At 46.8% G+C, this 26906-nt stretch overlaps 1 protein-coding gene across 1 annotated transcript in view; it reads left to right on the top strand.

Annotated features, from left to right (window-relative positions):
• Alpk2 (alpha kinase 2) overlaps positions 1-26906 on the top strand; it is a 106879-nt gene that overhangs the window by 66490 nt on the left and 13483 nt on the right. The window contains exons 4-10 of the mRNA XM_038330954.1: positions 376-3625; positions 7191-7338; positions 14017-14144; positions 14245-14280; positions 17086-17360; positions 18875-18963; positions 24715-24932. Coding sequence (XP_038186882.1) covers positions 376-3625; positions 7191-7338; positions 14017-14144; positions 14245-14280; positions 17086-17360; positions 18875-18963; positions 24715-24932 — 4144 coding nt within the window. The remainder of the gene's footprint in view (positions 1-375; positions 3626-7190; positions 7339-14016; positions 14145-14244; positions 14281-17085; positions 17361-18874; positions 18964-24714; positions 24933-26906) is intronic.

Raw genomic sequence — 26906 nt, 5'->3', positions numbered from 1 at the left:
AAGAGAGATGCCCACAGGTCTTGCTGTGATTTGTTCCAAACTAGTTTAGCGTTCCCTTTATTTCCATCTTTTTTTTCCTCAGGGAGAGGGGGAAAATCACTAAACTCATGATGATTGCCAGGAGGCTTTTTGCTTCTAATGGTGAGACTGGGCACGAGTCCCCCTGGATTACAGAGTGGTTTAAATTTACAGTTTCCTGGGAAGTGTCTAATAGCCAGAGTGAGTTTGGGGATTAATGTTCAGATTTCCGTCATTTTTGCTATGGTCCTTGTCATTTGTTACAGTTGTCAAGGATTAGCACCCCTGGGGCTGCAGATAAATCCTATGTGGCCTTTCTCAGGAACATCCTATTAATACCACTTTCCATTTTTCCAGCTGCAAATCCAGGAAACCACTGGGGAGAGAAGTGATCTCGACCAGACGCCAGCTTTCTCCCTGCCTGCTGGGGAGGAGTCTTCATTCGCCGGGACCACAACAAAGTTTGTCTCCAACTTGAGTGAGATCAACCAGGAAAATGCATCATTGGCCCCATACCTGGACCCGGAAGTCACTCCTCAAGGGCCCCAACAGGAAGCCAGACAAAGCAGAGAAGGCCACAGGCCTGGTGCTCTCTGGGCAGAACCAGCACATGAATGGAGCACCCTAGAAGGCAACGATGAGGAAGTGCCCCTGGTTCCCTCCTCATCGCATCTTCCTCTCCCTCCAGGTGACAGTGCCCACTGCTGGGAGCCAGAGGCTTGTTTCTCTCAGTCCTCTGCTCCCTCCCTCACCTTGGAAAATGTGGGCAGTGGGGCAAGGGGCAGAGAAGCTTCATGTGTGACGGGGTGTTTTGAAGCCGGTGACCAAGAAACATGTTATGATACCATGGATCTTCCCGTTGGAGCACCAGCTGATAAATATTTGCCTGAAGACATTTGCCCTGTGGACTTGGAACCGACAGAAGGGCAAAGCAAAGAATGTGATTTATGTCCTACTGACAAGACACTGGCTGTTCTTCAGACACAAGGTTCTGAGTCTCCCCAGTCTACATATGAGAGCAGCAAGGATGGAAAACCAGCCGAGTCCCCACTTTCTAACAGTGCCTTCACCTGGGACTCATCGCAGGAGGCCAGCGGAGGTGCTGTGGGGGAAACGCCATCTGACCTGGGGAATTCTCCCTCCATCTTTTCTTCCACAGAACCCTATGACTTCGGGGGGCTTGGTGAGACACAGCCCCTTGGTGAGAACAGCTCCTTTGTGGACGTTAGTGAAGGAGGCTGTAAAAGCTCTGATCTCAGTGTTCCAGGTGCCATACACACACTTCCCGATTTCAGTTCAGTCGGGGGATGCCCAAGAGAGCCATCAGCAGAATCAGCTGCTAATGTTGATTGCCATCAGGTGACCAGGAAGACCGAGGACACATTAGCTGATGCCACCAGAGTCCACACCATCAGTTGTCACACTGATTCAGCTCTTGAGGACAGCAAACTTGATGATGGTGTTGACCAGGCCTCATTTGATGCACCAGAGGCAAATAATTTTGAATCTCTTTCCAACATACAGCCAGGTCATTCTATAAGCAGCTCTACTAGTGAGATGACCAGAGAGACGTTAACCGTAGCACCCAATATTCCAGGAGCTTGTGGCCACTTCTCACTGCCTGAGGGGCAGGATCTGTGGAGTGCTCCCTTTCAGACTGATAACCAGCCTGGGTATAAGAGCCAGCTAGTGGAGGGAGGCCACGGCAGAAGCCTTGAAGAGGACTTCCAGGAAAAGGGAAGTGAAAGAAAACAGTGCACATCCCACCAGCGTTCTCTTTCTGCAAATGATTTCCAAGAAAATCTTTCCCCAATACCTGGCACGCAACAGGAGGTCAAAGCGGAACCCTTCGAGCACCCCCTAGCAGATTCCAGGGAAGAAACTGGGCAGAGCACCGACCCAAGGACCAGTGTCTCAGTGGCAGCTGAGAAGACTATGGAAGACGATAGTCAGTCGCTAAGCAATGCTCCATCTCTCCCTGACAGCCTCCTTGAAGAAAAAGAAGACTTAGGACTAGGAAGTTGGGCTGTGGTCAGCAAAGTGAAGATCATAACGCTGGAGGCTCCTGATTTTGAAACCTGGCAACCAGAACAAGCCATGCATTATGGGTCCAAGGAGGCAGAAGTTGGTCTCACAGCTCCTAGTAGGGGCTGGGCTCTGTCTGACATCCTAAGAGCAGGTACTAACAGGGACGCCTGGGCAGGTGAGGCACCAGCCAGATGTGCATATTACAGCAGCCTGTCTTCCCAGTGTCTGGGCCAACCCAGACTCCTGGAGTCGTCCGTAGACCCTGTTGAGGAAGAGGGGTTGGAAGTCACAGTCTCTCCTCTAGAGGCTTCCAAAAGTGGGGAGATGGAAAGTGTTGAAACCAGGAATGAAGACCGGGAAGGAAATGAGAGGAAGCTACGCGGCCCTGCCTTCTTTCGACAGTTTGTGAACGTTCCTAGCATCCTGGAGTCCTCTGTGGATCCCATTGATGGTAGACGTGGGATGGAGTGTGTCTGGTCTGAGAAGCCGGAGCCCTCTGACTCCAGCGTGGAAGGGAATGAATCCACCGACAGATACACATGTCGGAGGGCAGACATCCAACCTGCCACCCTGCGGGTTCCCCATCCCCAGAACAGTGGGGAAAGCATTCCAAATGAAAGCACAGTCAACCAAAATCACGTAGACAGAGAGTGGGCAGACGCCAAACAAAGTCGGGCTGACAAGGCAAAAGCAGAGACCCAGGCTGCCCTTTGTCAAGCCCAATGTCTTGGTGAAGAAAGACAAAGAATTCCAAGCGTATGCAACATGAGCCAAGATGGCAGTGACCGAGGCCTAGGAGAGGCTGGGCAGATGATAAAGGACAAGGCCGAATTAATTTCCCCCGTGTCACCTCTTTCTAGTTGTCTCAGAGGAGTGACTCCTGCATCTGCTGAGGTCGAGACCAATGACACCACAAGCCACATTTACGGTGAATCTGTGCCCAGAAACCACCAAGATGTACTTCTTCCGTGGAAGGAAAAAGGAGCCATGGTGAGTGAGTGTGGGAAACCTGTGCCCTCTTCAAGTGATCTCACACACACACCATGTACTTCATCTTTCAAAAGAAATGTCACACGCTTGTCCATAAGCCATGGCGTTGAGGAACTGAAATCGAAGGAGATTCAGATTGTGGAAACCAAACCTCTAACCTCATCCCACTCCCCAGCAAAGACCTTGGCTTTCATTTCAGGAGACCGTGAGTCAGAGAAAGCCCCTGAAGGCTTCTTACTTAAGGACCTGTGTCAAAAGGGCTCCGCCCTGGCTAGCAGGAAAAAGTCCGGAGAGGAACAGCAGAAGCACGCGGTGGCCCAGACCAGCAAGGCACCTGGGGCCCGATCAGCAACGGCTGGGCCAGAGGAGGACAAGAAAAAGCAAGAAGCCTCAGGGAGTGGACATTTATCTGCAGGGGTAAAGAAGAAAATTCTCTCCAGGGTAGCAGCCCTGAGACTCAGACTGGAGGAGAGGGAAAATATGAGAAAGAACTCCATTCTGAAGAAAACGCCGAAGTTTGAAAAGTCCTTGTCCCACGCTGACGAGAAAAAAGACTCCCAAAAGGCCCCTTGCAAAGTGGAAGGCAAAGGTGAGGCCTTGCTGCTTTTAGTATTGTTGAAGGGCTAGGCGTGAGCCTCCTGTGTCCCTTTGAGTCCCTGTCAGTTCAGGTGAGCATCCGTTGGGTGGGTGTGGACGGCACGACTGTGACCAAGGGTCTCCAGGGTCTCAGACTTGAGCAGGGCATCGTTTCACTGGTAAGCTTGTTCAAGTGCAAGATTCTGCACACCACCACAGTTTCTGACGTTGGGCGGGGGCGTCCTCAAAACCCTGCACTTGTACCCAGTCCCCAGGTGACTTGGCAGGAGATGCACACCAGAGAACCCCTCATCAAGGCTGCCTGCTGGTGCGTTTGATCGAGGGGGATGTGGCAAAGATGCTTTGTGGTTTAATTATCTCTTTTAGAAATCTCCTTTAAAAGATGAGCAGCAACACTGGTGTAGCAAATCTGTAAGACTAAAACGACCACACGAAGAAACATTTCAACTCAATTTGAGATTCTCTTTTTTAATCATTGATTGCCCCCCCCATTAAGTGTAACTCAAGGGAACCTTGGTTTTTCTTCCAAATTTAAGTATAAAATTTCTTCCCAACTTCCTGTCTCCAGTACCCGAATCTACCCAGGTTTCAGTCCCTTTAAGCCTCAAAGACTTTGGCATCACTCCTTCCATTTGGCCTAAGGGACTGTTCAGCCTTGCCCATCCCACAGCTACATTCTTTTGGAGTTATCCCTTCCCATGCTGCCTGACAGCAGAAGTCTGCAAGAATCAATACACAGATGAGGACCAATGACCTGGGAAATGATTTACTATTATGGGTTGGTTGCTTCATAAACTCTGCCCTTGACAAGACCTTCTTTTTACAATTAGTTCTAATTACCGTGTATGAGCTTCTATCAGTGAAGAATTTACTTCATGAGCTGGGTGAGGGCACATACCTTTAATCCCAGTACTCAGCAGACAGAGGCGGGTAGATCTCTGTGAGATCAAGGCTAACCTGACCTACAGAGCAAGTTCCAAGAAGGCTCCAAAGCTACAGGAAAACTTTTAGCTGGGCAGTATCACACACCCCTTTAATCCTAGCACTTGGGAGGCAGAGGCAGGTGAATCTCTATGAGTTGGAGGCCAGCCTGGTCTACAAGGGCTAATTCCAGGGCAGCTAGGCTGTTACACAGAGAAACTTTGTCTGGAAAAACCAGAAAAGGAAAAAAAAAGTCTACTTCGGCAGTGAACACTCTAAAGGTCTTGGTTTTGCTTTCCAGCTTTTCCTGTGTTTGTTCTGTTGTTTAATGTGCCCACTAGGAAAATACAACAGAGAGGTCTTCAGTTCTGGTGCAGGGGGCTGGCTTTGTGAGACCTGGGTCCTCATCTCCAGTCTATGTGGGTCACATGAAGATGGGTACTGCCTTGACTGTGTGGACCCAGCAGCCTGATGCTCTCCTTCAGAGCAGCCCTGATTTAATGCCCTCCCACTGTGACGTGGTGGGGTAGAGGCGGGTGAATGTCCTCAGGTGATCCTGAGAGAAACGAAATGGACGGTGGGTGTCCTGTCCTTGGTAGCCAAAGCGTAGCACAGTGGAAGCTTCCTGTATAACAGGAGAGTCTTTTAAAATTACATTTAGGGGTGTGTGTGTGTGTGTGTGTGTGTGTGTATGCGCGCGCGCATGTGTGCATGCATGCTTGCATGAGTGCATATGTGTGTGTGTGCGTGCTTGCATGCGTGTGTACTTGCACGTGTGTACATGTGTGTAAAGACAGCTTCCAAAAGTCAGTTCTTGCCTTCCACGGAGCGGGGGTGAGGGTGGGGGCCTCAGGGATTGAATTCAGGTGTCAGGCTTGGCAACAAGAGGCTTTGCTCCACCAAGCTGGCTCTAGTTGAGGATTTTTTTTTTCCCTCAACCAGGCTGGTCAGAAGGTAAACCTAATGCACCTTTGCTCTGAGGTGGTGTCTGCCACACGAACATGATCTCGGCTGACTTTGTGTTTCCCAGAGTCCGTCATTCAGCTCTGCCCCTGTGCTATACCCTCCTCTCCATGCCAAGATGTGATCAGCTCCCATAACATTGGCAGCAACCCCACTAAGGCTCTGATTGAGGGATTTACAACTCAGCCAGCCCGTTTCCACTTTTAGCGGCCAGAGTCTGATTTTATTTTATTTTTTTATTTTTTAAAATATTTATTTATTTGTTTATTTATTATGTATACAATATTCTGTCTGTGTGTATGCCTGCACACCAGAAGAGGGACCAGACCCCATTACAGATGGTTGTGAGCCACCATGTGGTTGCTGGGAATCGAACTCAGGACCTTTGGAAGAACAGGCATTCTCTTAACCTCTGAGCCATCTCTCCAGCCCCAGAGTCTGATTTTAAATTTCCTTCTGATATCTTATTATCTGTGGGGTTGAGGAAAAATTGGAAACAACCTAATGAAGCACATCCACATCCACTGTAACAAACTTCGAGGCAGCCAAGTGAGCGAAGCCTTGAATTGGTACTTCTGGCTGGCCTGTGGACCAGACAGCATCCTGTGATGATGCGTTCTTTTGTATTACCAACGCTGCAGCGTTCTGCCCCACCTGGACTGTATTAAATTGATCACACTCCCTCAGTGACAGGCCTGATGAAGTGTTCTCCCGGCTGGGTCACACCGGCCTCCTGTTGTTCTAATGCCTATACCGCCGCCCAGTGGCTGCCCTTCCCAATTACACATTTGCCCATCAGAACCTGCACTCAGCTCAGGATAAACTCAAGCGGCAAACTCAAACCTCAGCCCCAACCTGTGGGAGTCATCTCCTCACCATTTCTGCTCCGTTCAGGTAGACATCACTTTTGCCAGTGAGGTGGATGCCAGACACATGCGTCCAGTCCTCCAGACCATCTTCACAGACAGCTGCACATGTGCGTGCATGCGCACGTGTGAATGAATTTTATCCCACAAATAATTTATTATTGAGTTGTCTTTTACATTTGGGGGTCTTAACCTCACTTACCTTCATAGTGCCGATTTCATTCCACTGCTGAATCACCAGCTCTGATTTTGATCTGGTAATTATTTAACAGTATCTTATTTGGGCCAAATCCTACGGACTAGGCTTCTATAATCTGCTAGACCTTTCTCCTCTTAAAGAAAAAACATTTTGGACTGGAGAGCACTTGCTGTTTTTGCTGGGGACCCAGGTTCAATTCCCAGCATTCACATGGAGGTTCACAACCATCTATAACTTTAGTTCCACGGAATCTGATGGCCTCTTCCAACCTCTGCAGACACCAAGCACACACACGGTGCACAGATATATGTGCAGGCAAAAGTCTTGTGCATATAAATTTAAATAAATCTAAATTAAAAACCAGAAATAGCTGAAGCTCTATTTTGCTAGGAGCATTATAGACCTTTGGAATTTAAGTAACAAAAAGGAAGTGCTTTCTGTTAGGATGCTTCATCTGTTTCCCACGGTTGCATTTGAGCCAGCCACGGCTCTCAGGTTGCTCCATTTGTAAGTTAGGGACCTGCTCCCTGTCTCTCAGGGTTGTTGCTGATAACCGAGGTGAAGTGTGAAAGCCTCTCGTCTACACTAACCTGCAAATGTGCTTCCAGCTCCAGTGCTGCTGAAGAAGATCCAGGCTGAGATGGCTCCCGACCGCTCTGGAAATGTAAAGCTGAGCTGCCAGTTTGCAGAGATCCACGAGGATTCTACCATCTGCTGGACGAAAGATTCGCAGTCAATAGCCCAGGTCAAGAGAAGGTGGGACGCTTGTCCTCCCCGACTGTCCACTTACTTTTGCCCTGTTACTTAGTGTGGTTGTCAAAGAAAACCATAAGAGGAAATGAGAGGCAAGCTGAAGCAGAGATTCCGTATCCAATGTCATTGGATATAAAGTGCCCCTCCCCCGCCAAGGGCTCAGGAGCTAAAGGCCTGATTGACAGGTGATGGGCTTTAGAGAACCAATTAGAAGGTGAGGGCTCTAGCGGAACTGGCCAATCCTCTGATGGCTTCATAACTTGGTGGCATTACTGGGAGGTGGTGGAAACTCGGATGTGGGGCCTGGTTGAAGCAGGTTGACTGGGGTGTGTCTTTGAAGGCGTCTAGTCTGTAGCTCTTGTCTCTCTGTTACTTGGCTGCCGTGAAGTGAGGGCTTCCAGCCTCCATGCCCTTCTTCCCTGATAGAGACCCAGAAACATGGAGTCTACTGGCCATGGCTTGAAACCTCGAGTCAAAAGGAAGTCTTTCCTCATTTTACATAGTCTATGTCAGACATTTCTGTCAGAGTGAAGAAAGGCTAACCTGGTATCCAAGAGGAAAGCAGAACTGTCCAGCTGTCCAGACAGGGAACATGGCGGCTGGCTCTTGCTTCAGCTCTGCCACCTTTGAGTTGTGGAAGTTGCAGACTCTCTGGTTACAGTTTTTAGTCAGGATACATACAGTATAACATTCTAGTTTGAAGCCCTCCGGGCCGAAGTTTACAAAACTCTCTGGAACTCTAACTTACGGATGTTTTCTGATTCAAAACACCCCATTAATCTAACAAAGGTCAAATAAAGTTAAGGAGAAAACAGGGGTGGAGGAGAGCCACAAGGTCACAGAAAAGTAAAGCTTTTGAGGAAGAGAAACAGCTTCCCTTAAGATAGAAAGAGCATATTATACCCGGGTCCTTAAGGTGTCGCAGGAGTCAGAGGAGATGAGTGTGAGCATCATTGCCAAAACACATCATGTAGGCCAGCCCACTCAGCTCCCTAAATCAGTCCCAGTAATGAAGGAATGCCTGTTCAAAAAACCCGGTGCAGTCCTGGCTCATCTGACAAGTCCTCCAAACAAATCAGTGGAGGTCAGTGGAACTTAGGCAGCTCCCACGAGCTTCTTCCAGCCCAGAGAGGCCCCAGGACAGCTCCCAGAGTCCTGAGGGGGTACTCCTATCCCTTTGATCTCAACAGGAACAGACTGAAAAGGTGGGAAATACGAACCCCTATATTCAGTCAAATATTTCCGCTTGGAATGGATGTCTGGAGACTATTTCTCGAATGTTCCCCATTACCCCGCCTGACTTGTACTTGGCTTAAAAAACAATTATAATAGCAAAGAAGTCTTTGATTTTTAAATCCTGGCAGCTCCCTAGAGCTCCATTTCTAATGTACTCATTATTGATTTTAATTCTTTTCTGAAACTGTCAATCAAGGACAATTAACTGGCACTTCCCGCAATTTTTAATTAACTCTTCTCATTCTAGGATTAGATAAGTGCTGGCACTTTCCAGGTCCTTTTTGCTTCTAAGAAATATTTCCAAAATCCCAGCCTCCCTCTAGGAGCAAGCGTCACTAGCAAGCACTCAAGGCCTTTAAAATCTTTGTAACATTTGCTTTGTTTCTTCTTAGAAATAGCTTAGATCAATTTGTGTTCGTATTGCTACTTGAGAAAGTTTGTAAGTCACAACGCCTCTGTCCATAGACAGATCGTTTGCATGATTTCAGATGGTTTTCAAAAGCTTGTTGATTCCTCTCACCCTTACGTCCAGCTCGGTACATGATGTTTATACGTCCCTACCTGAAGTAGCTCAGGGCCTTATTGCGTCAGCTGACTCGCCATCATTCTAGTGAAATAACCCGAGATAACTTCCTCATAGTGGAGCTTATCTTTCTCACCACTGTAGAGGTTCCCTCTAGGACTGGCAGACCTGTCACTCTGGGTCTGTGATGGGTGTTCCCGATGCCAGTGAGAGGGGCAAGGCCTGTGTTAGATGAAATGCTGACGTCATAGTTAGGAGTGCCACAATCCCCCTTGAGGACATGTCCTCAAAAATATAAAGATCAACTTCTGTTTTTAATTTTTATTGAGCTATATATTTTTCTCCACTCTCCTCCCTTCCTGCCCTCACCCCTTCTGCCCTCTCCCTTAACCCCTATGACTAAGGAGATCTTGTCTTTTTCACCTTCGTATTTAGATCCATGTATGTCTCCTTAGGGTCCTCTTTGTTTTCTAGTGGCCTGTAGGTTGGTTTTTTTTTTTTTTTGCATTATGTCTAAAAGTCACTTATGAGTGAATACATATTATATTTGTCTTTCTGGGTCTGGGTTACCTCACTCAATATGGTTTTTTCTAGATCCATCCATTTGCCTGCAAATTTCAAGATGTCACTATTTTTTACCGTTGTGTAGTATTCCATTGTGTAAATGTATCACATCTTCTTTATCCATTCTTCAGTTGAGGGGCATTTAGGTTGTTTCCAGGTTTTGTGGCTATTACAAATAATGCTGCTATGAACATAGTTGAGCATTGAGTATGTGTCCTTGTGGTATGATTGAACATCTTTTGGGTATATACCCAACAAGAGTATTGCTGGGTCTTGAGGTAGATTGTTTCCTAATTTTCTGAGAAATCACCATACTGATTTCCAAAGCATCTGTACAAGTTTGTACTCTCACCAGCAATGGAGGAGAATTCCCCTTACCCCACATCCTCTCCAGCATAAGCTGTCATCAGTGATTTTGATCTTGGCCATTCTGACAGGTATAAGATAGAATCTCAGAGTTGTTTTGATTTGCATTTGATTTGATTTGATTCACATATGATGGCTAAGGATGTTGAGCATTTCCTTAAGTGTCTTTTAACCCTTTGAGATTTGTCTGTTGAGAGTTCTCTATTTAGGTCTGTACCTCATTTTTTTATTGGATTATTTGTTCTTTTCAGGTCAAATTTCTTGAATTCTTCATATATTTTGGAAATCAGACCTCTGTCTGATGTGGGGTTGGTAAAGATCTTTTCCTAATCTGTAGGCTGCCATTTTGTCTTGTTGACCATGTCCTTTGCTTTACAGAAGCTTCTCAGTTTTAGGCGATCCTGTTTATTAATTGTTGCTCTCAGTGTCTGTGCTACTGGGGTTATATTTAGGAACTGGTATCCTGTGCCAATGAGTTCAAGTGTATTTCTCACTTTCTCTTCTATGAGGTTCAGTGTGGTTGACTTTATGTTGAGGTCTTTGATCCATTTGGACTTGAGTTTTGTGCATGGGGATAGATATGGATCTATTTTCATTCTTCTACATGTTGATATCCAGTTATGCCAGCACCATTTGTTGAATATGCTTTCTTTTTTCCATTTATATTTTTAATTTAAAGACCAACTTCTATGCCTTACCTCCTAAAGGACCCACTAGCACCACCCTGGGGATAAATCTTTAGCATATGCACTTTGTGGGGGACATTCAATACCTAAACTATAGCATTTTGCCAAGGTATAGACTTCAAAGAGATGAACTCTCTCAAAGGTGAATTTAACATAACAAAGGTCTTAAACTCATCAAATGAGAAGGAAATAAATAATATGGTAAAACTGTTCAAATATGCATTTGAGGAATGAAGATGTAAATAGCCAATAAGATAAAAGGATATATAAGACATATTTTCAAATAAATATGAGGTCAGCTTATGTTTAATAGGCACTAAACTTGTGAGTTATCTTTTCTTTTGCACAGAAACCTTCAAGTCAATATGTGACTCAAAACTGTCTGGGAAGATCATTTTGTTGTTCATTTTTGTTTTATGAGCTGGGATCTCACTAGTTGCCCAGGCTAGCCCTGAACTTACAGTCCTTCTGCTTCGACTTCCTTCATAGTTGACAGTATAGGCTGTACCACTGCATAGAGCTGGATGTGTTCTATTTTAAATAATGAACAGCAAAGGCAAATGCAGAGCAATCTCCTATAAGCAAAGTCACCTTGTGGTAAGCCTGTGATGACTTGTGACCTACCAGGATCATGCAGTCACCTCTGGCCTCTGTCCAAGTTTTATGTAGTTTCCTTATAGGCTACAGTTTGGAAACTGGGAGTCAAAATGTGTTCTTGTGGGCAGGGCTTGTAGACTATAGACACATCACAAAAATATATAAAAAGTTTTTAAAAATGCAGTGGCAGGCACTGTGTGTGTGTGGCAGTGATGTGTCTTGGCTCCGGGGAGCTTTCAAGTTGGCAATCTCTAAGGCTGTTGTGGCCATTCAGACTGTTTTGGCTACTAGGAACCGAATAGACGCTTGGGAGTGTCATGAGATTTTGAAGGAAGCATTGTGCACAGGGAGTGGTCCAGCTGATAAATGGGCAAGGTCTTTATGCTGGACTCCAGACAACAACAAACTGGATGCTGCTGAAGGTACATCCCCATCAAATGATCATGGGGAGGGAAAACCAAGGACTGTTCACTGCTGAGTGGGGCTGCCAGCTGCCTCTGGTTTCTTGGGAATCGGGTTGGGTGATGTAGTGTCTCTGAGGAGGCCGAGATAGGCGTCTCTCTATCCAGCCAGTTTCACCTTTGGCTATGTGCTTTTGGTCACACTCTTGGTGTGGACACCTTTGACATTCGTCTTCACAGCTTAGCATCTTCTGTTCATGTAGCCCGGCTGCCCTAAAGACGGGGATTCCTTCCTTACAGAGTAACAGGACTCAATTCTCCTCTATGACTCAAAAGACACAGATTCTCTTTTGCTTTCCGTAGTGGCATTGCCATATTTCCTCTGAGTTAATGACTGCTTTTCTTCCCCATCACTATATCCCCATGACTAAACATGGAACGGCCCTCTTTGGGATATTAAAAAGTGGTTTTCCTCCATGGAGAAAGTCCATTGACACTACTGAACCTCACCCTCATGACACATGACTAAGGTGAGGCCTTTTGTTAGAGACTCACATGCCTGGTGTCTGCCACTCCCCATATTCCAGTCAGCAAGCAACCTTGTTTTTTCTGGGTTCATGCACTGAAGGCTGAGAATGCTGCTAAGTAGTGTGTCCAAGATCCACCACAGGATTAGAATCCAGGCCCTTCTGAGTTCTCAGTCCTTTTTCCCCACAAGGAACTGGGGCAATGAGAGAAGGCAGCAAGATAGATGGGGTCTTTCTGAATCTGGACCAAGAATCAGAGAATTCTTGAGCTTCAGGGATGATGCTGATGGGACAATTTCCTTGAGTTTAACCCCAGCCTTTTAGGGGGATCTTATTACCCCTTCCCATGACTGTTGCTGTGTGGGTTATGCATCCCTCGGAGTGAGAACAGGGGAGAAAGTGATAGGATTTAGTGGGCCTTGTTTTCAACCATTGGTCTACTCCTGGTGGGACCAGTCAAAGAGCTGAAGTCTACTGAAAAAAAAAAAAAAAACCAGCCAACAATAAAGCATTGTGTTGAGAGAGCAACTGAGACAAAACTGGATGAATGGGTGCTGGTCAAACTATGAGGCCAACCCAAAGGAAGTGCAGCCTGTCTGCCATCCTTGTGGGAGGACGCAACTGCAATGTTTTAGTATAGTTCTGTAGCAAAGCGCATTGTTTCCAGTGTTTGAATAAAGGCTGCAGCTCTAACCATTGGCGTAATTATCCCCGACTTAAGGGCAGGAATCAGAAGTTCCTGGGGGAGCCAGCCTAAGGTCAAGCCTCCATCTCTTTGTGTCTCAGTTCCCTCATCATCTGAGGACCGGCAGCAGGGCTTGTGGGTCTCCTAAGCTGTTCTGAGGATGAAGGCGGTTTTTTTATTTGCCTGATACATTATCTGTCACCGCTGTCATTGTCATCATTGTCCCATCGTCTTTATCCACCATGCCATCAGTTTTTGTATTCATAGGAATTAGTAATTAATATTGGGCAGGAGGATGGAGGGATAGACATAGTCACTAAGTGTACATTATTTAAAAGGGCCCTGACCATGTTTGAAGGAAGACTGGGGCAGGAGAATTGATTGCTTGGGGGCCTGGAATTTGAGACCAACCCAGTGAGATCCCATCTCAAAACAAAAATCACCTACCAAGTAGGAGCCTTCAGTTCTGAATCCTCACATAAAGCTAGGAGCCACTTTCTTTTGCTTTTTAGTGTATCTATGTCTAGATTTGGGTTTAGAGTCAATGACTTCCCTCATTCACAGGATACCTGTATGGTCAACCTAATTCAGATGAAGTTGAAGCTATGCTAACCGCAGCACCCAGATTTTTAGCACTCTGGCTTTCCTGATGTCAGCCCTCCAGAATGTTTCTGTGTATTCTTGTTGTGTGTTGGAGTAAGAAAACCAAAACCAGGTGGTGGTAGCACATGCCTTTAATCCCAGCACTTGGGAAGCAGAGGCAGGTTCTGTAAGTTTGAGGCCAACCTGGTCTACAAAATGAGTTCTAGAACAGCCAGGGCTGTTACACAGAGAAACCCCATCTCAAGAAACAACAACAATAAAAAATTAATAATAAAATAAAAAAAGAAAGAAAAGTAAAAGACTATTAAACCGCAATGCAGTGATCCTCTCTATGTGTAAATACGTTGTTTAATTAGCAGATTGGGGGAATCTGGTCTATCAGCCAGCCCAATGGCTGAAAGCACAGGGCAGGAAGACCTTAGCTCCTTCCTTCTTGAGAACACTAGAACTCCAGAATGCTGAAGCATGTGAATGTTAATGTCCCCTATTCCAGCGCAGGGGACAACTCCAGTGTTTCCTTGGCCATCGTCCAAGCTGGTCAGAAGGACCAGGGCCTCTATTACTGCTGCCTCAAGAACAGTTATGGAAAAGTCACTGCTGAGTTTAACCTCACAGCAGAAGGTAAACCTCGGCTTCTTCTCGGCTGCTCGTCAAAGCCCCAGGCCCCTGCCAACTCAGAGGGACGCCCCGTCCTGACTTTGGTCTCTTTGTTTCCTTCTAGTTCTCAAACAGCTTTCCAGTCGCATGGAATATAGAGGTAAGTGACACCAGCTGAACTGGCAGAGAGTGGGCTCTCCACCAAAACGCAAGCAGCTCCTCGAACACACATTGCTCTGTGCACTCGCCCAACCAAGTGCACTCTTCTGTCTCCCAGGAAGGGCTACCATAGATGCCCGTGATGATGGCTTAGGATCCGTTTCCATGGGGCTGGAGGGGCCATTCTCCCAGCTATAATTTTAGTAGATTTCAAACACCTAGAAATGTAGTGTTTGTGGGAAAGACTGAACTGCAGCCATGCAGTTTTGGAAAATTGTCCGGGGGAGTTTGGACTTAAATTTTTCCTCTAGGCATAAATCTTGCTCGCGTGAAGCTTTCTAGTCGGTTACGCTTACGTTTTGATTCTTCAGTTTTCTTTTCAGCTAAGCAGAATATAACCTTGTTTGATTGCATTCTAATGAAAAAGTAGAGATGTGTTTGTTTTTGTGCTGTCTTTCAGCGCATCTGATGTTCTATAGTCTAAAAGCTGCTCCTAGACATCCATGCGGCCTCTAGGCTATGCACTGAGTTCCCATAGCCTGGTGCACTCTGAGCTTGCTGTGTTGTGTGTGTATCCTCATCGGGGCAACATCTGTGGGGTCCTGCCTGGCTTATTCGTCTGCACTTGAAGGGAAGCATGAGGATTAAGAAAGAAATAGACGAGACAGCTGATAGAGTTGGGAAGGCATCTAGTAAATACTGAAATTCGCCTCGTGTTTATTTCTCACAGGCTTTATGTACCCTAATCCAGAAATGAGGGGAACGTCAAAAGGCTTCTTTACCAAGATACAAAGAACAAACCAAGTAATTACCTTCTCAATACCCCAAACACAGAGTAACCACACCCTAGGTCAAAACATCCTGTTAGTAACCACACCTTAGGCCAAACCTCCTCTCATATACTTTGAAGTAGCAAGACTAGGCCTGAGCTCTCGACTTTTAGTCAAGGTGGGATGAATTCACACCCGTGGGCTCCCACAGTCGTGTGGTAATCCCTCTGGGAAAATGTCTTGTCAACCTGCACCCGCCTACCCCTACCCATTGTGCTGGGAGAGTGGGAAGGCGCTCGACTATGATCTAAATTACCCCCACACAGCCACTTTTTAATAAGATGTGGTTGCTGGGAAGAACTGCACACAGCAACAAAGCAGCTCCACACACCCCTGCAGCCAGCCCTGCATCAGCACAAGCGTAGACAACCTCTGCCACAGCATAGCACCCTGGACCAATTTCAGGAGAGAGAAGCATTGGTGGTCATATTGGGTGAGCATCTGGAAGATGTGCTGCGTGGCATTTAAAGCAAAGAAAATAACTGAGACCTCTGGAAAACAAGCCATTGGAGAGAATCAAGATATTCTAGTGTCTAGCACACAGAAAGCAAGAGACTGAAACTGCTGGGTGGGATGGTTGTATCTGTGACCCCGGCTCTGGTGTGCGTGTGTGGTGTGTGTGTGTGTGCCTCACTAGATAGTGAGTTTGAAGTCAGCCTGGTCATATGAGACACTGTCTCAAGAGGCAACAAAACAAAATAGCAAATCCCTAGAATCACGATTTAGAAATAGCCTAGCCAACACTGTGATATTACAGACTAACAGGAGTATTTAGGAGCCTGAGGCAAACAAATTGTGAATTCCATGCCAGCCTGGGCTACAGAGCATGATTGTCAAGGAGTGGGGGAAGAAGGAAGGAAGGAAGGAAGGAAGGAAGGAAGGAAGGAAGGAAGGAAGGAAAGAAGGAAGGAAGGAGGAAGGAAGGAAGGAAGGAGGAAGGAAGGAAGGAAGGAAGTAAGGAAGGAAGGAAAGAAGGAAGGAGGAAGGAAGGAAGGAAGAAGGAAGAAGGAAGGAAGGAAGGAAGGAAGGAAGTAAAGGAAGGAAGGAAGGAGGAAGGAAGGAAGGAAGGAAGGAAGGAAGGAAGGAAGGAAGGAAGGAAAGGAAGGAAGGAAAGGAAGGAGGGAGGGAAGGGGGGGGAAGGAGGGAGGGAAGGAAGGAGGGAGGGAGGGAGGGAGGGAGGGAGGGAAGGAGGGAGGAAGGAAGGAAGGAAGGAAGGAAGGAGGAAGGAAGGAAGAAGGAAGAAGGAAGGAAGGAAGGAAAGGAAGGAGGAAGGAAGGAAGGAAGGAAGGAAGGAAGGAGGGAAGGAGGGAGGGAGGGAGGAAGGAAGGAAGGAAGGAAGGAAGGAGGAAGGAAGGAAGGAAAGGAAGGAGGGAGGGAGGGAGGGAAGGAGGGAGGGAGGGAGGGAGGAAGGAAGGAAGGAAGGAAGGAAGGAAGGGCTGAGAGACAAGTGCTGCTGGATCTCCTCAATGGTGTTTTTCCTCTTCTGTTTCACCATCCTTTAGACTTGCTTTTGGTTACTCTGCATGTCTCTGCTTTTGTTTTCCAGATACACAAAAGTCTTTCCTGGACTCCCCAACTTTGTTCCAACCAACCTTCTCTTTTACACAGCCCTCAGCCTGTTCCCCTCCTCCAATGGTTTCTCTCCTCACTCCTGTTAACTTTCTCTCTGTACGGCACTAACCATGATCTGTCCCTCTGGGTTCTACAGGTCACCTTTATCTTTATCTGCTTTTTGAGGGGGGATATTTGAGACAGGTTTTCTCTGTGCAGCTTTGGAGCCTGTCCTGGAACTTGCTCTGTGGATCAGGCTGGCCTTGAACTCACAGAGATCTGCCTGCCCCTGCCTCCCTAATGCTGAGATTAAAGGCGTGTGCCATCACCTCTGTGCTGTCTTTATCCTCATAAAGGGATAGTAGTTAAATCACAGACTAGGATTGGAGATGACCCCGCCCACCGAAATCTGTGCTGTGTTGTAGGATGTGAAGAGATAGAATTCAGCCAGCTCATCTTCAAAGAGGACGTCTTCAATGACAGCTACTTCGGGGACCATCTGCGTGGCCAGATCTCCACGGAGGAGCTTCACTTCGGGGAAGGGGTGCACCGCAAAGCTTTCCGCAGCACGGTGATGCAGGGCCTCATGCCCGTCTTCCAGCCCGGCCACGCATGCGTGCTCAAGGTGCACAACGCTGTTGCCCATGGGACCAGAAACAATGACGAACTTGTGCAGAGGAACTACAAACTCGCTGCCCAGGTGGGTGAGTGAGCAGGGGTGGCTCTCTGGGTGAGAGAATGGAGCGTAGCATGGGATGAAAATGAGAGGAGTATTTCCATACGGGCATTTGGCTTCTTCAGGGTGAGGATTAAGGCTGAATGTTTGGGGGACAACATTGGCTTCTCGGTTCTCAGAAGGAGTTGGTCTCATCTCAGGGACACTTCCTCTTGTCACCTGGGGTTCAATGGGCTATGATCATGTTGGTCCCCAAGGCAAAAAGAAAAAATCCCCTTGGGCAAAGGGCGATATAGAAGGAAGGTTTCTAAGTGACAGTAGATGCTAGGATCCCTGGGGATAGATAGAACTAGCATTAGACTATGAGGGGGAGGTGGGGAAGGGGAAGAGGAGGTCCTGAAGGGTCAGGATTCGTCTTGTTTCTTGCTTTCCTGGGTTTGTTCAAAGTCCTGCCTATAAAGTCTAAGGAAAGATTGAGTGAAGTGTCTAGCTAAGTGTCCTCTCTCTAAAACTGAGCTTGGGGATGAGAGGAGAAAGGGAAGGAAGGGGCATCTTATTCCTGCCTGTGCCTTGACCCCTGTGCTTAGCCTTGCCCCCCCCCCCCCAGTGGTTGGCCTTGACCCTAGCAGTTCACCTTGACCCCTGCGGTTTGCCTTGACACCAGCAGTAGCTAAGCTGCTAGGGTTAGGTCTAGATTTTTTTCCCAGTGTGCCCCTTTAAATTGTTACCCATGGAATTAGTAGACAGGACTTGGGCAAAGCTCCCATGTACCATCAACCACTGGCCACCCATAGAGCTGTCGGGTATGGAAATGTGTGGTGCCGTGTGCTAAAGGGCAGCCCCTGTGCTCCAAGGAGACAGAGTTGCCACTTACTTGTGTTGCCTTCACCCTGGAAACCAACCTCTTCTCTTCTTCCCTTCCTTTCCCCTCCCCTCCCCCTTCCCTTCCTCCCTTCCTCCCTTCCTCCCTTTCTCTCAAGCACACCCAGTCATGGAAAGTCCTGACCCCTGCTCACACAGGCCTTACAGGGCAGAAAGCAGAATCCACTTGGCATTCCTAAGGGTCAGTCTTATCAAATGTCCGCTATTGGCTATTCAAATCACACCTCTGAAAAGGAATTGGGGAGGACCCTGGAGAAAACCAGAAATGCCCCTACCAACCACTGTCTGACATCATGCCAAAGGGCCAGTCCCCTTAGGTCAGGGACAACCTTCCTCCATGCTGGTTCTAGAAACATAGAGAGGCCATTACCTGACCATGGCTTGGGTAAGTCACATCTCAGAGTACCTGTATAACTGGCACCACAGTGTAATTTTTGTTTCTGGGGTACAGTTTAGAGGGAGAACTCTTGCCTGACATCCACAAAGTCCTGTCAAGGGTCCCTAGCTCTGAAAAAAGTTGCTTCTGTGAGGCCAACTGGATATGATGGGCCTAGGAATCTATTCATCTGACCAATCTCAGAAACAGGAATTGTCTTGCTGAGCAATATTCTGAATTCTTCTAACTATCTGGATTACAATGTCTTTGGGGGATACAGGAATGCTACGTTCAGAATACTGCCAGATATTACGCCAAGATCTATGCTGCTGAAGCTCAGCCTCTGGAAGGCTTCGGAGAGGTGCCAGAGTAAGTCTGCAGAGCCTGCCTTGGGTGACTGACTACCTGTGACTTGCTGTGGGTGTGGAGGACTTAGAGGTAGGAGGGTAAGAAGGACCCATTAGTCAAGTGTTTGTCTCTCTGATTCTATACTCCATGGGGGATCATATGGCTGCTGCCCTGTTCTTGTTTGATCTCCAGAGGTATAAGAGAATACCTGGTAAGGATTATATTTTTAAATTAAAAATGTAATTATGTGGGGCTGGAAGGGTGACTAAATGGTTAAGAACACTGGCTGCTCTTCCAGAGGACCTGGGTTCAAACTCTTTTCACATGGTGGCTTGTAATTGTTCCGTCCTAGGGGTTCTGATGCCCTCTTATGGCCTCTGTGGGCACTGCAGGCAAGGGGTGAACAGGCAAACATGCAGGCAAAAACACCATACAAATCAAAATAAGTTAATTTTTAAAATGTAAATTATGGCTAATTTGTGCCTGTGCATATGGGGGCGCAGATGCAGGATTCAGAGAAGGGGATCTATTGTCCTGGAGCTGGAGGGACAGGTGTTTGTGAGTCACTACACGCGGGTACTGGGAACAAAGCTAGAGTTCTCTGCAAGAACAGGAAGTACTCTGAACCACTGAACCATTTCTCTGTCCCCTGATAAATATTCTTAATTTTTTTTCTTTTTTTATTACACTGCCAGGGAGACGGCTCAGGGTTTAAGTTCACTTGGTGCTCGTTCAGAGACCAAATTAAATTCCCAGCATCCACATGGTGGGGACTCATGACCATCTGTAGCTCCAGTTCCAGAGGATCTGGTGCCCTCTTCTGGCTTCCACAGGCACTGCATGATTGTGATGCAGACATAAGTGGAGGCAAAACACCTGCACACACAAAACAAAACACACATTTTTTTTTTAAAAGTTTATATCATTATTGTGTATGTATGCACATATGCAGTGGGGCGTGTGTGCCATGGCACACATGTGGAGGTTAGAGAGTAGCTCTGTGGAGCTGGTTATCTCCTTCTGCCTTTCTGTGGTTTCCAGGGATTGAACTCAGGTCACCAGGCTTGTAGAGCAAGTGCCCTTACCTGCTTGGCCACCTCACCAGCACTGTTATTAAGTAAATATATGGATGAATAGAAGAATGAATTCTGCCACATTAAATAGATATCATTATATCTACCATGTTAAATTGAAAATTGGACACATCCCCATGCATAGATTTCACCTTCACTGCCTTGTCTTAACAGTAAACAAATACATGAGAACAAGAAACTGTCACATCACAACCAATAAGCTATGGTGACACCACAGGGAAGACCAGGGACACTGGAGCAGAATTCACCTCCCATAATCCTCTGGGCAGAAAGAATATACTTTATCCACTCATTGCATGAGTATTTTGAGGCTCAGCAAATTCCTGAGAGTCTGGAGCCTGTGTTTATTATCTGTTTATGTGATAAGGCTATATTTGCATGCTAAGTAGAAAGAGAAAGGGCCATGTCAGGACACTGGAGATACTGGAAGAGCAGCCATTTATACATCAGTGAAAACAAGAGGGGAGGAAGGAAGCAGTTCTTGTTTGCATGCTCCCGCTTCCTCAGAAACCCTTCCCCTTGGGTGGTATGATGTAGCAGGATACCCCGTCCTTTCTGCTTTCTGCCAGGAAGCATGTGACACACGTGTCTAGGACAAGCAGCTCCGTCAGCAGCTTCAGCAGAATTAACAATGCTGCAGAGGAAGAACTGCTTTTCTGTTAAACACAAAGCTAGGTGTTGGGGTGAATTCGGTTTCATAATGTAGGAGCTTGCCCCGTATCTTTCTTGTTCCCTCTTTTTCTTGCCTCTGTTCTCAAGTTCTGCCTTAAGGGAGAAAAAGTAGAAACTGTAGCAGAATTTTTAGGGCAAAAGCCCACATTTTGGCAGCTCCAACAGGCTAGGTTTGGACACCTGCCCCAGGATGACCAGTGAGATGGTGAAAACCAGAGAAAGGAGATTGAATTCATGAATTGGGAAGAGGGATGAAAAAGAAGACCCATGACTCCAAGTTCATCCTTGGGTTGCTGACAAGAGCTGTAGGTTGAAATACAAGAAAAACCAGGCTGTGGGAACGCATGGGAGGGAGGCAAAGGCAGGGTGAACCTCTGTGAGTTAGGGGCCAGCCTGGTCTGTAGAGTGAGTTCCAGGATTGACACGGCTACACACAAAGAAACCCTGTCTCAAAAAAGGAAGACAGGAAGAATTGTGGCAGGAGGCTAGCAGCATGCATAACTAAGCAAGAAAGAGGGCCAGGTGCATGCATAATTAATCCTTTATCTTTGCTTCTGCAAGGTGAGGCAGGGTTGCTACTGCTGTCACCTCTGAGGATGTGACCTGCTTCCTGCTGATGCTCTAGGATGTAGTTGTGTCCCAGAGGATAACTGACCTATCTAGGGCGTGGTCTGTCTTGAGAGGTTTTGCTGCTTTTGGAATCCAGGTGTTCGGAAGATGCTGATTTCTGTGGCTTCAGCCTTGACCTGGTGATGAGACAGGTTAGGTAGGCAGGCACTCCTTAAGTTTTGAACATGCGTAGGCAAAATCAGGCAGGGCTCTGGCCCCAAAGCAAGGAATCAGACACAAAATGAAGGCAGAGCTGCCAAACTTTCAGCCTGCTTTTAGTTACCTTGTGGCCCTAAGTGAGGAGTCAATGTTTTTGTGCTTATTATTTTTATTATTACATTTTTATGAAGTATGTGTATGTGGGTTTGTGTGCACACATGTTCACACGTGTGCATGTGTGTGTGTTACAATAAATGTGTGGAGGTTAGAGGACAACACATAGGAAAGGGTTCTCTCCTGTGACCGTGAGGGTCCTGGGATTTGAACTCAGGTCGTCAGGCTTGGTGGCAACTGCCTTACCCAGCGAGCCGTCTCATTGCCCCCATGAAAGCAGTTTCTAAGTGCCCATCGTTAAAGCAAAGCCGTAGCATCCTAGTTCAGGGGCAGACCCAAGTTTTGTGCAGCTTAACTCTTATACCACATGGGGCCCCTTTAAAGGAAAAGAACACATAATAGATATCAAGATGGGTTCAGGGGCCTGGAAGGGTGGGCTCAAGTAGGGAGTGGAAGTTTGTTTGATGTCATCCGTATTCACCAAACAGGCTGCATCCCTAAAGACAGATGAGGACATTTTTCTGTCAAAAACTTTCTCCTGCAGTACCCTAGGAGAATTTACGGCTACATGTGTGATTATAGCATACGGAAGGGAAGGATGTCTAGGCCGGATACTCACTGACCTAAACTGGAGAATGCTACATCAGGGATGCATACGTGTGTGCCCTGAGCTGGCCTTGCACACTGCTAGGCTTCCAGTTAAGCTCATATTGCTGGGATCTGGAGGCACTGGACCACAGTCAACCTACCCTCCCAAACACACACATGCACATGCACACACACACACATGCGTACACACACACACACACACACACACACACACACACACCCCATATTTACTTCCAGAAATGGGTCCCAAAAACAGTTTTCTTTTTAGGGAACTTTTGGGATCTCGAAGACAAAACACTCCATACTCCCTGTAGTTTTTGCTTTCGAATTCATGAATATCAATGGCATCACATTGTCTATGCAAAAACTCCAACCGGGCAGACACCAAGCTAATTGAGATTGTGAGTAATGCCCGGACTTTGTTCTTGTTCCCCAAAGGCTAAGGAATTAATAAGAACCCAGACGAAGCTTGAATCCTTTTGTTTGGTGGGTAATTGGCTAGAAGGAGTCTTCAGAGGGTCCCCTGAGTCTTGCAGATGTGACAAAGCTTGACAGACAGACAAAGGCTTGGTGACTAACCTATTTTTTTTTTTTTTAGAGATATGCAGCAGGGCCACAGCTCCAAATATGCTCCCTCCCATCCCATCGGAGGGTCCCTAGACACTTCTTTAACAAGACACAAAGGCTGGCAAAGAAAGCCTTAAGAGCCTTTCATTTGCTCCTCCTTCCCCCTGGAAGTTTCTCTCCTAAGACACCCTCATGGCCACCCCCAGCTTTCTGCAGGTCTACTCAAATGTCCTTGATTAATAAGCAAGGACTTCGGAGTCTGAGTAAGAACGACAGCCCCTTCCCCGCCCCAGTGCAATCTCCCCGGTACCACACCAGACTTCCACGTGACATTTAACACCCTGCAGTTTGCCATTGCTTGTTACCTCCATTTAAATGTAAGTTTCATGGTTAGGGGGCAGATGAATGGGAAAGAGAAATAAAAAGGACAGGACTTGGGAGCTCCTGGGTATGGTGGAAGAGAACGTTTATTGTAGACAGAAACAGAAAGTGTAGGCAGAGATAGGGACATCAGGGAGAGTCCAGAGTCAACATGACCCTCAGCTGGGCCATATGGGGAGATGAGGGAGGGGAAAGCAGAGAGTGGAATCAGGTGCTGCAGCCAGGAGGCCAAAGGAACAAAAGGAGGCAGGTAACCAAAATGTCTGGATTATATAAGGAAGAACTTCTGTTGGGAAGGGCAGCCTAGCCCCTGGGGGCGGGTAGAGGGCAGAATATGCCAACCATACCCTGTAACAGGTAGGGACTGAGGGGTGCTAGGAGAACCTGGTCCTAGCATCGAACCAGGTCTGCTTTGATGTGCTAAACAGGCATCTCAGCCATTTGTTCCCGAGTGTGAAACTTTACAGCCAGGGCTTGTTTTCTCTATTGGTGTTTGTGAAAGACTGTCTGGAAGAGTGTTAACACACGGAAGCCACTAAAAATGAGTGTTTGCTACTGAATGAAGTATGAATAGGTAAGGGGTGGGTGAGTGGATGGATGGATGGATGGGTAGGTGGGTGGATGGATGGATGGATGGATGGGTGGGTGAGTGAGTGAGTGGATCGATGGATGGATGCATGCATGTATGTATACATGGGTGGGTGGATGGATGGGTGGATGGATGAATGCGTGGGTGGGTAGATGGATCGGTGGATGGATGGATGGATAGGTGGGTGGGTGGATGCATGCATGCATGTATACATGGGTAGGTAGATGGAAGGGTGGATGGATGAATGTGTGGGTGGGTGGATGCATGCATGCATGTATACATGGGTAGGTGGATGGAAGGGTGGATGGGTGGTAGTTGTTGATCCAATGGATTACTGATATAAAATGATAGAGCCTGGGATTGTGGCTCAGGACTATAATCTCAACACTCTGGAGGCTGAGACAGAAGGGGCTGGACTTCTAGGCTAGTCTGGGCTACCTAATGAGTTTGAGGCAAGCCTGGCAAGACCTTATTTATTTATTGGGGGTCTGATACCCTCTTCGGGCCTCCATGGGTACCATGCACACATGTAGTGTACATGCACGCAGATAAAACATCCATACACATAAAATAAATTTAAAAAATTAAAGCAAAGCCAAAGCTGAACGCAGTAGTTCATGTGTTTAATCCCAGCACTTGGGAGGCAGAGGCAAGCCAATCTCTGTGATTCCCAGGCCAGCCTATTCAGTATAGCAAGTTCCAGACCAGCTGGGGCTGCATAGTAAAACAATGGTCTCAAAACCAAACAAAATGACATTAAAAGCAATGACAAAGAGGGTTTCAAACTAATTCTAGAAACAAAAGTAGAAATGAGTCTTTTGGTTCATTAAATACAATTGAAGGCAATGCAAAAATATAAAATAAAACAATAAAACACGGAGTGGAACCTAGATTGACTGTGTGCCCTGCTGCTCTAGGTGGCAGGAATACCCAGGCACTTGTGTTCCCCTCTGAGAACCATGTCCTCCTCCCTGACAGGATCATCCCTATTTTCCTTATCCATCGGCCCGAGAACAACATCCCTTATGCCACAGTGGAAGAGGAGCTGATTGGAGAATTTGTGAAGTATTCCATCCGCGATGGGAAGGAAATCAACTTCCTCCGAAGGGACTCGGAGGCTGGTCAGAAGTGCTGCACCTTCCAGCACTGGGTGTACCAGAAAACCAGCGGCTGTCTCCTGGTCACAGACATGCAGGGTGAGTAGACCGCACCACCCAGTTCTGGGGATACTGTGGGCTCTGGGGCATTTCTGCGGGTAGGAGGGAGGAGGGAGGGGAAGGAAAGAGGAGGAGAGGCCTACTGGGTACCAACAAGCATCTTCTCCCTAAGATGTTATTCACGTCCAGTTGGAAATGAAGCTTGGCAATGGAAGATTGGCCGAATGAAGTAATAACATTCATATCAATGACTACCAGCAGTGCCTTCCACTATAAAAGGTTGAGATTAGCTTCGTTGTTACACCCCAAAATTCAGCACACGTGGAAGTTCACATGTACTGCCATGAGTGAGTTGAGATGTAGTCTTTATTTCCCAATAAATGAAAGTGTCACTGTAACCTTTAGATCTTGGGCTCTCCTGTGGAATTTGCAGTGTGCTTTCCAGGTGCAGAGAAATTTTTAGGAATGCAGCTTCTTATAGGAAATGGACATGTCATAATCAGGGTTCTTTCTGCAACAGACTGGAGGCAAGTATATCTGGGTATCCCCAGGGAGCTGGCTTCAGGACCTCTGTGGAAACGCACTTCTCTAGATGCTCAGGTCCCTTGTATAAGATGGCATCGGGTTTGTATACGTCTACGTATTCTGTATACTTTGAGTCATCTCTAGATAACTTCTAGCACCTAATGCAACGTAAATGTCCTCTAAGAGAGTGTGCTACATCAGTCCATACATGCTCAACATATATTCAATATTTTTAAATATTTTCAGTCCCCGCCCACTGATGTGGAGGAAGAGAGCTACTGTCTTGAGTGCTTATAGCTCATTTGAGAAAGAAGCCCAGAAAATGGCAGTAGAAGACAGAGGAAGCACAGGCAGTCAGTAGAACACGGTCAAACTCCCAGTTACTACCGTGGGCAACTGTGCTCTGCTGGAAGCCTGCACTGAGCACACTTTCCAAAATCTCCTGTTCAAGTATGGGGAAGCAGGAATGATCACCCACAGCTCCCTTTAGCACCAGCCAGATGTTGCTCACGGTGGTGGCATTGATTTCCCTGTATTCTACTCTTTTTTTTTTTTTTTTTGGTTTTTCGAGACAGGGTTTCTCTGCAGCTTTTTTAGAGCCTATCCTGGAGCTAGCTCTTGTAGACCAGGCTGGTCTCGAACTCACAGAGATCCGCCTGCCTCTGCCTCCCGAGTGCTGGGATTAAAGGCGTGCGCCACCACCGCCCGGCTCCTGTATTCTACTCTTGCTGCATTGGCAAAACTAAGATTTTAGGCAAAGTGGTACCCGCAGGTGGAACCAGGCAGAAAGGACAATGGTATAAGAGCATTATCCCATAGCACAGAGAGACAGAGACACAGAGAGAAACAAAGGCACCAAGAGACAGACAACAGATAGACAGAATTTGCAAAAATGTGCAGAGAAGTACAAAAATGCCCACATACCCTTTGTGGAGCTTTGCTAAGTGATCACAGCTCATGTAAGTGCTGCACATTATCAAAACTAGACAGTGAACCCTGATCCAGCAGAGTGGCTAGATTTCTCCAGCTGTTCCATGCATTCGCTTTTCTGTGCTTTTTTATTTATTCTCCATGCTAATCCTGTATAGAATATACTATGCTCCCATTTTACAGATGAAAAAGCTGAGAGCAAGAGCAGTGGTTTAGCTACTGCCAGTCAGCTAATAATTGTAGAGGAGTCCAAGACCCCAACCTAGATTTTCATTATCCAACCTAGAGTCTGGATAATGCACTACTTTTTGCACAAAATGTCAAACGAACAAATTTGCAGTCAATTTACTTTCCAGGCTTCTCAAGTATCCCCTGATGTTAAAAGGTTCTGATGTGTGAATAATATCTTCTACAGGGTCTGAGGGACTCCCAGGAATGACCACACACACACACACACACACACACACACACACACACACACACACAAATGCACGCACATTCTGAACAGACAGCTGTTTGTTCTATTGTGATTCCGGCTGTACAGTTGTTCTTCCCAAG

This window comes from Arvicola amphibius, chromosome 5 (assembly GCF_903992535.2).
Source record: "Arvicola amphibius chromosome 5, mArvAmp1.2, whole genome shotgun sequence".
Lineage (NCBI taxonomy): Eukaryota > Metazoa > Chordata > Mammalia > Rodentia > Cricetidae > Arvicola > Arvicola amphibius.
This window is presented reverse-complemented; position numbering and strand designations above follow the sequence as displayed.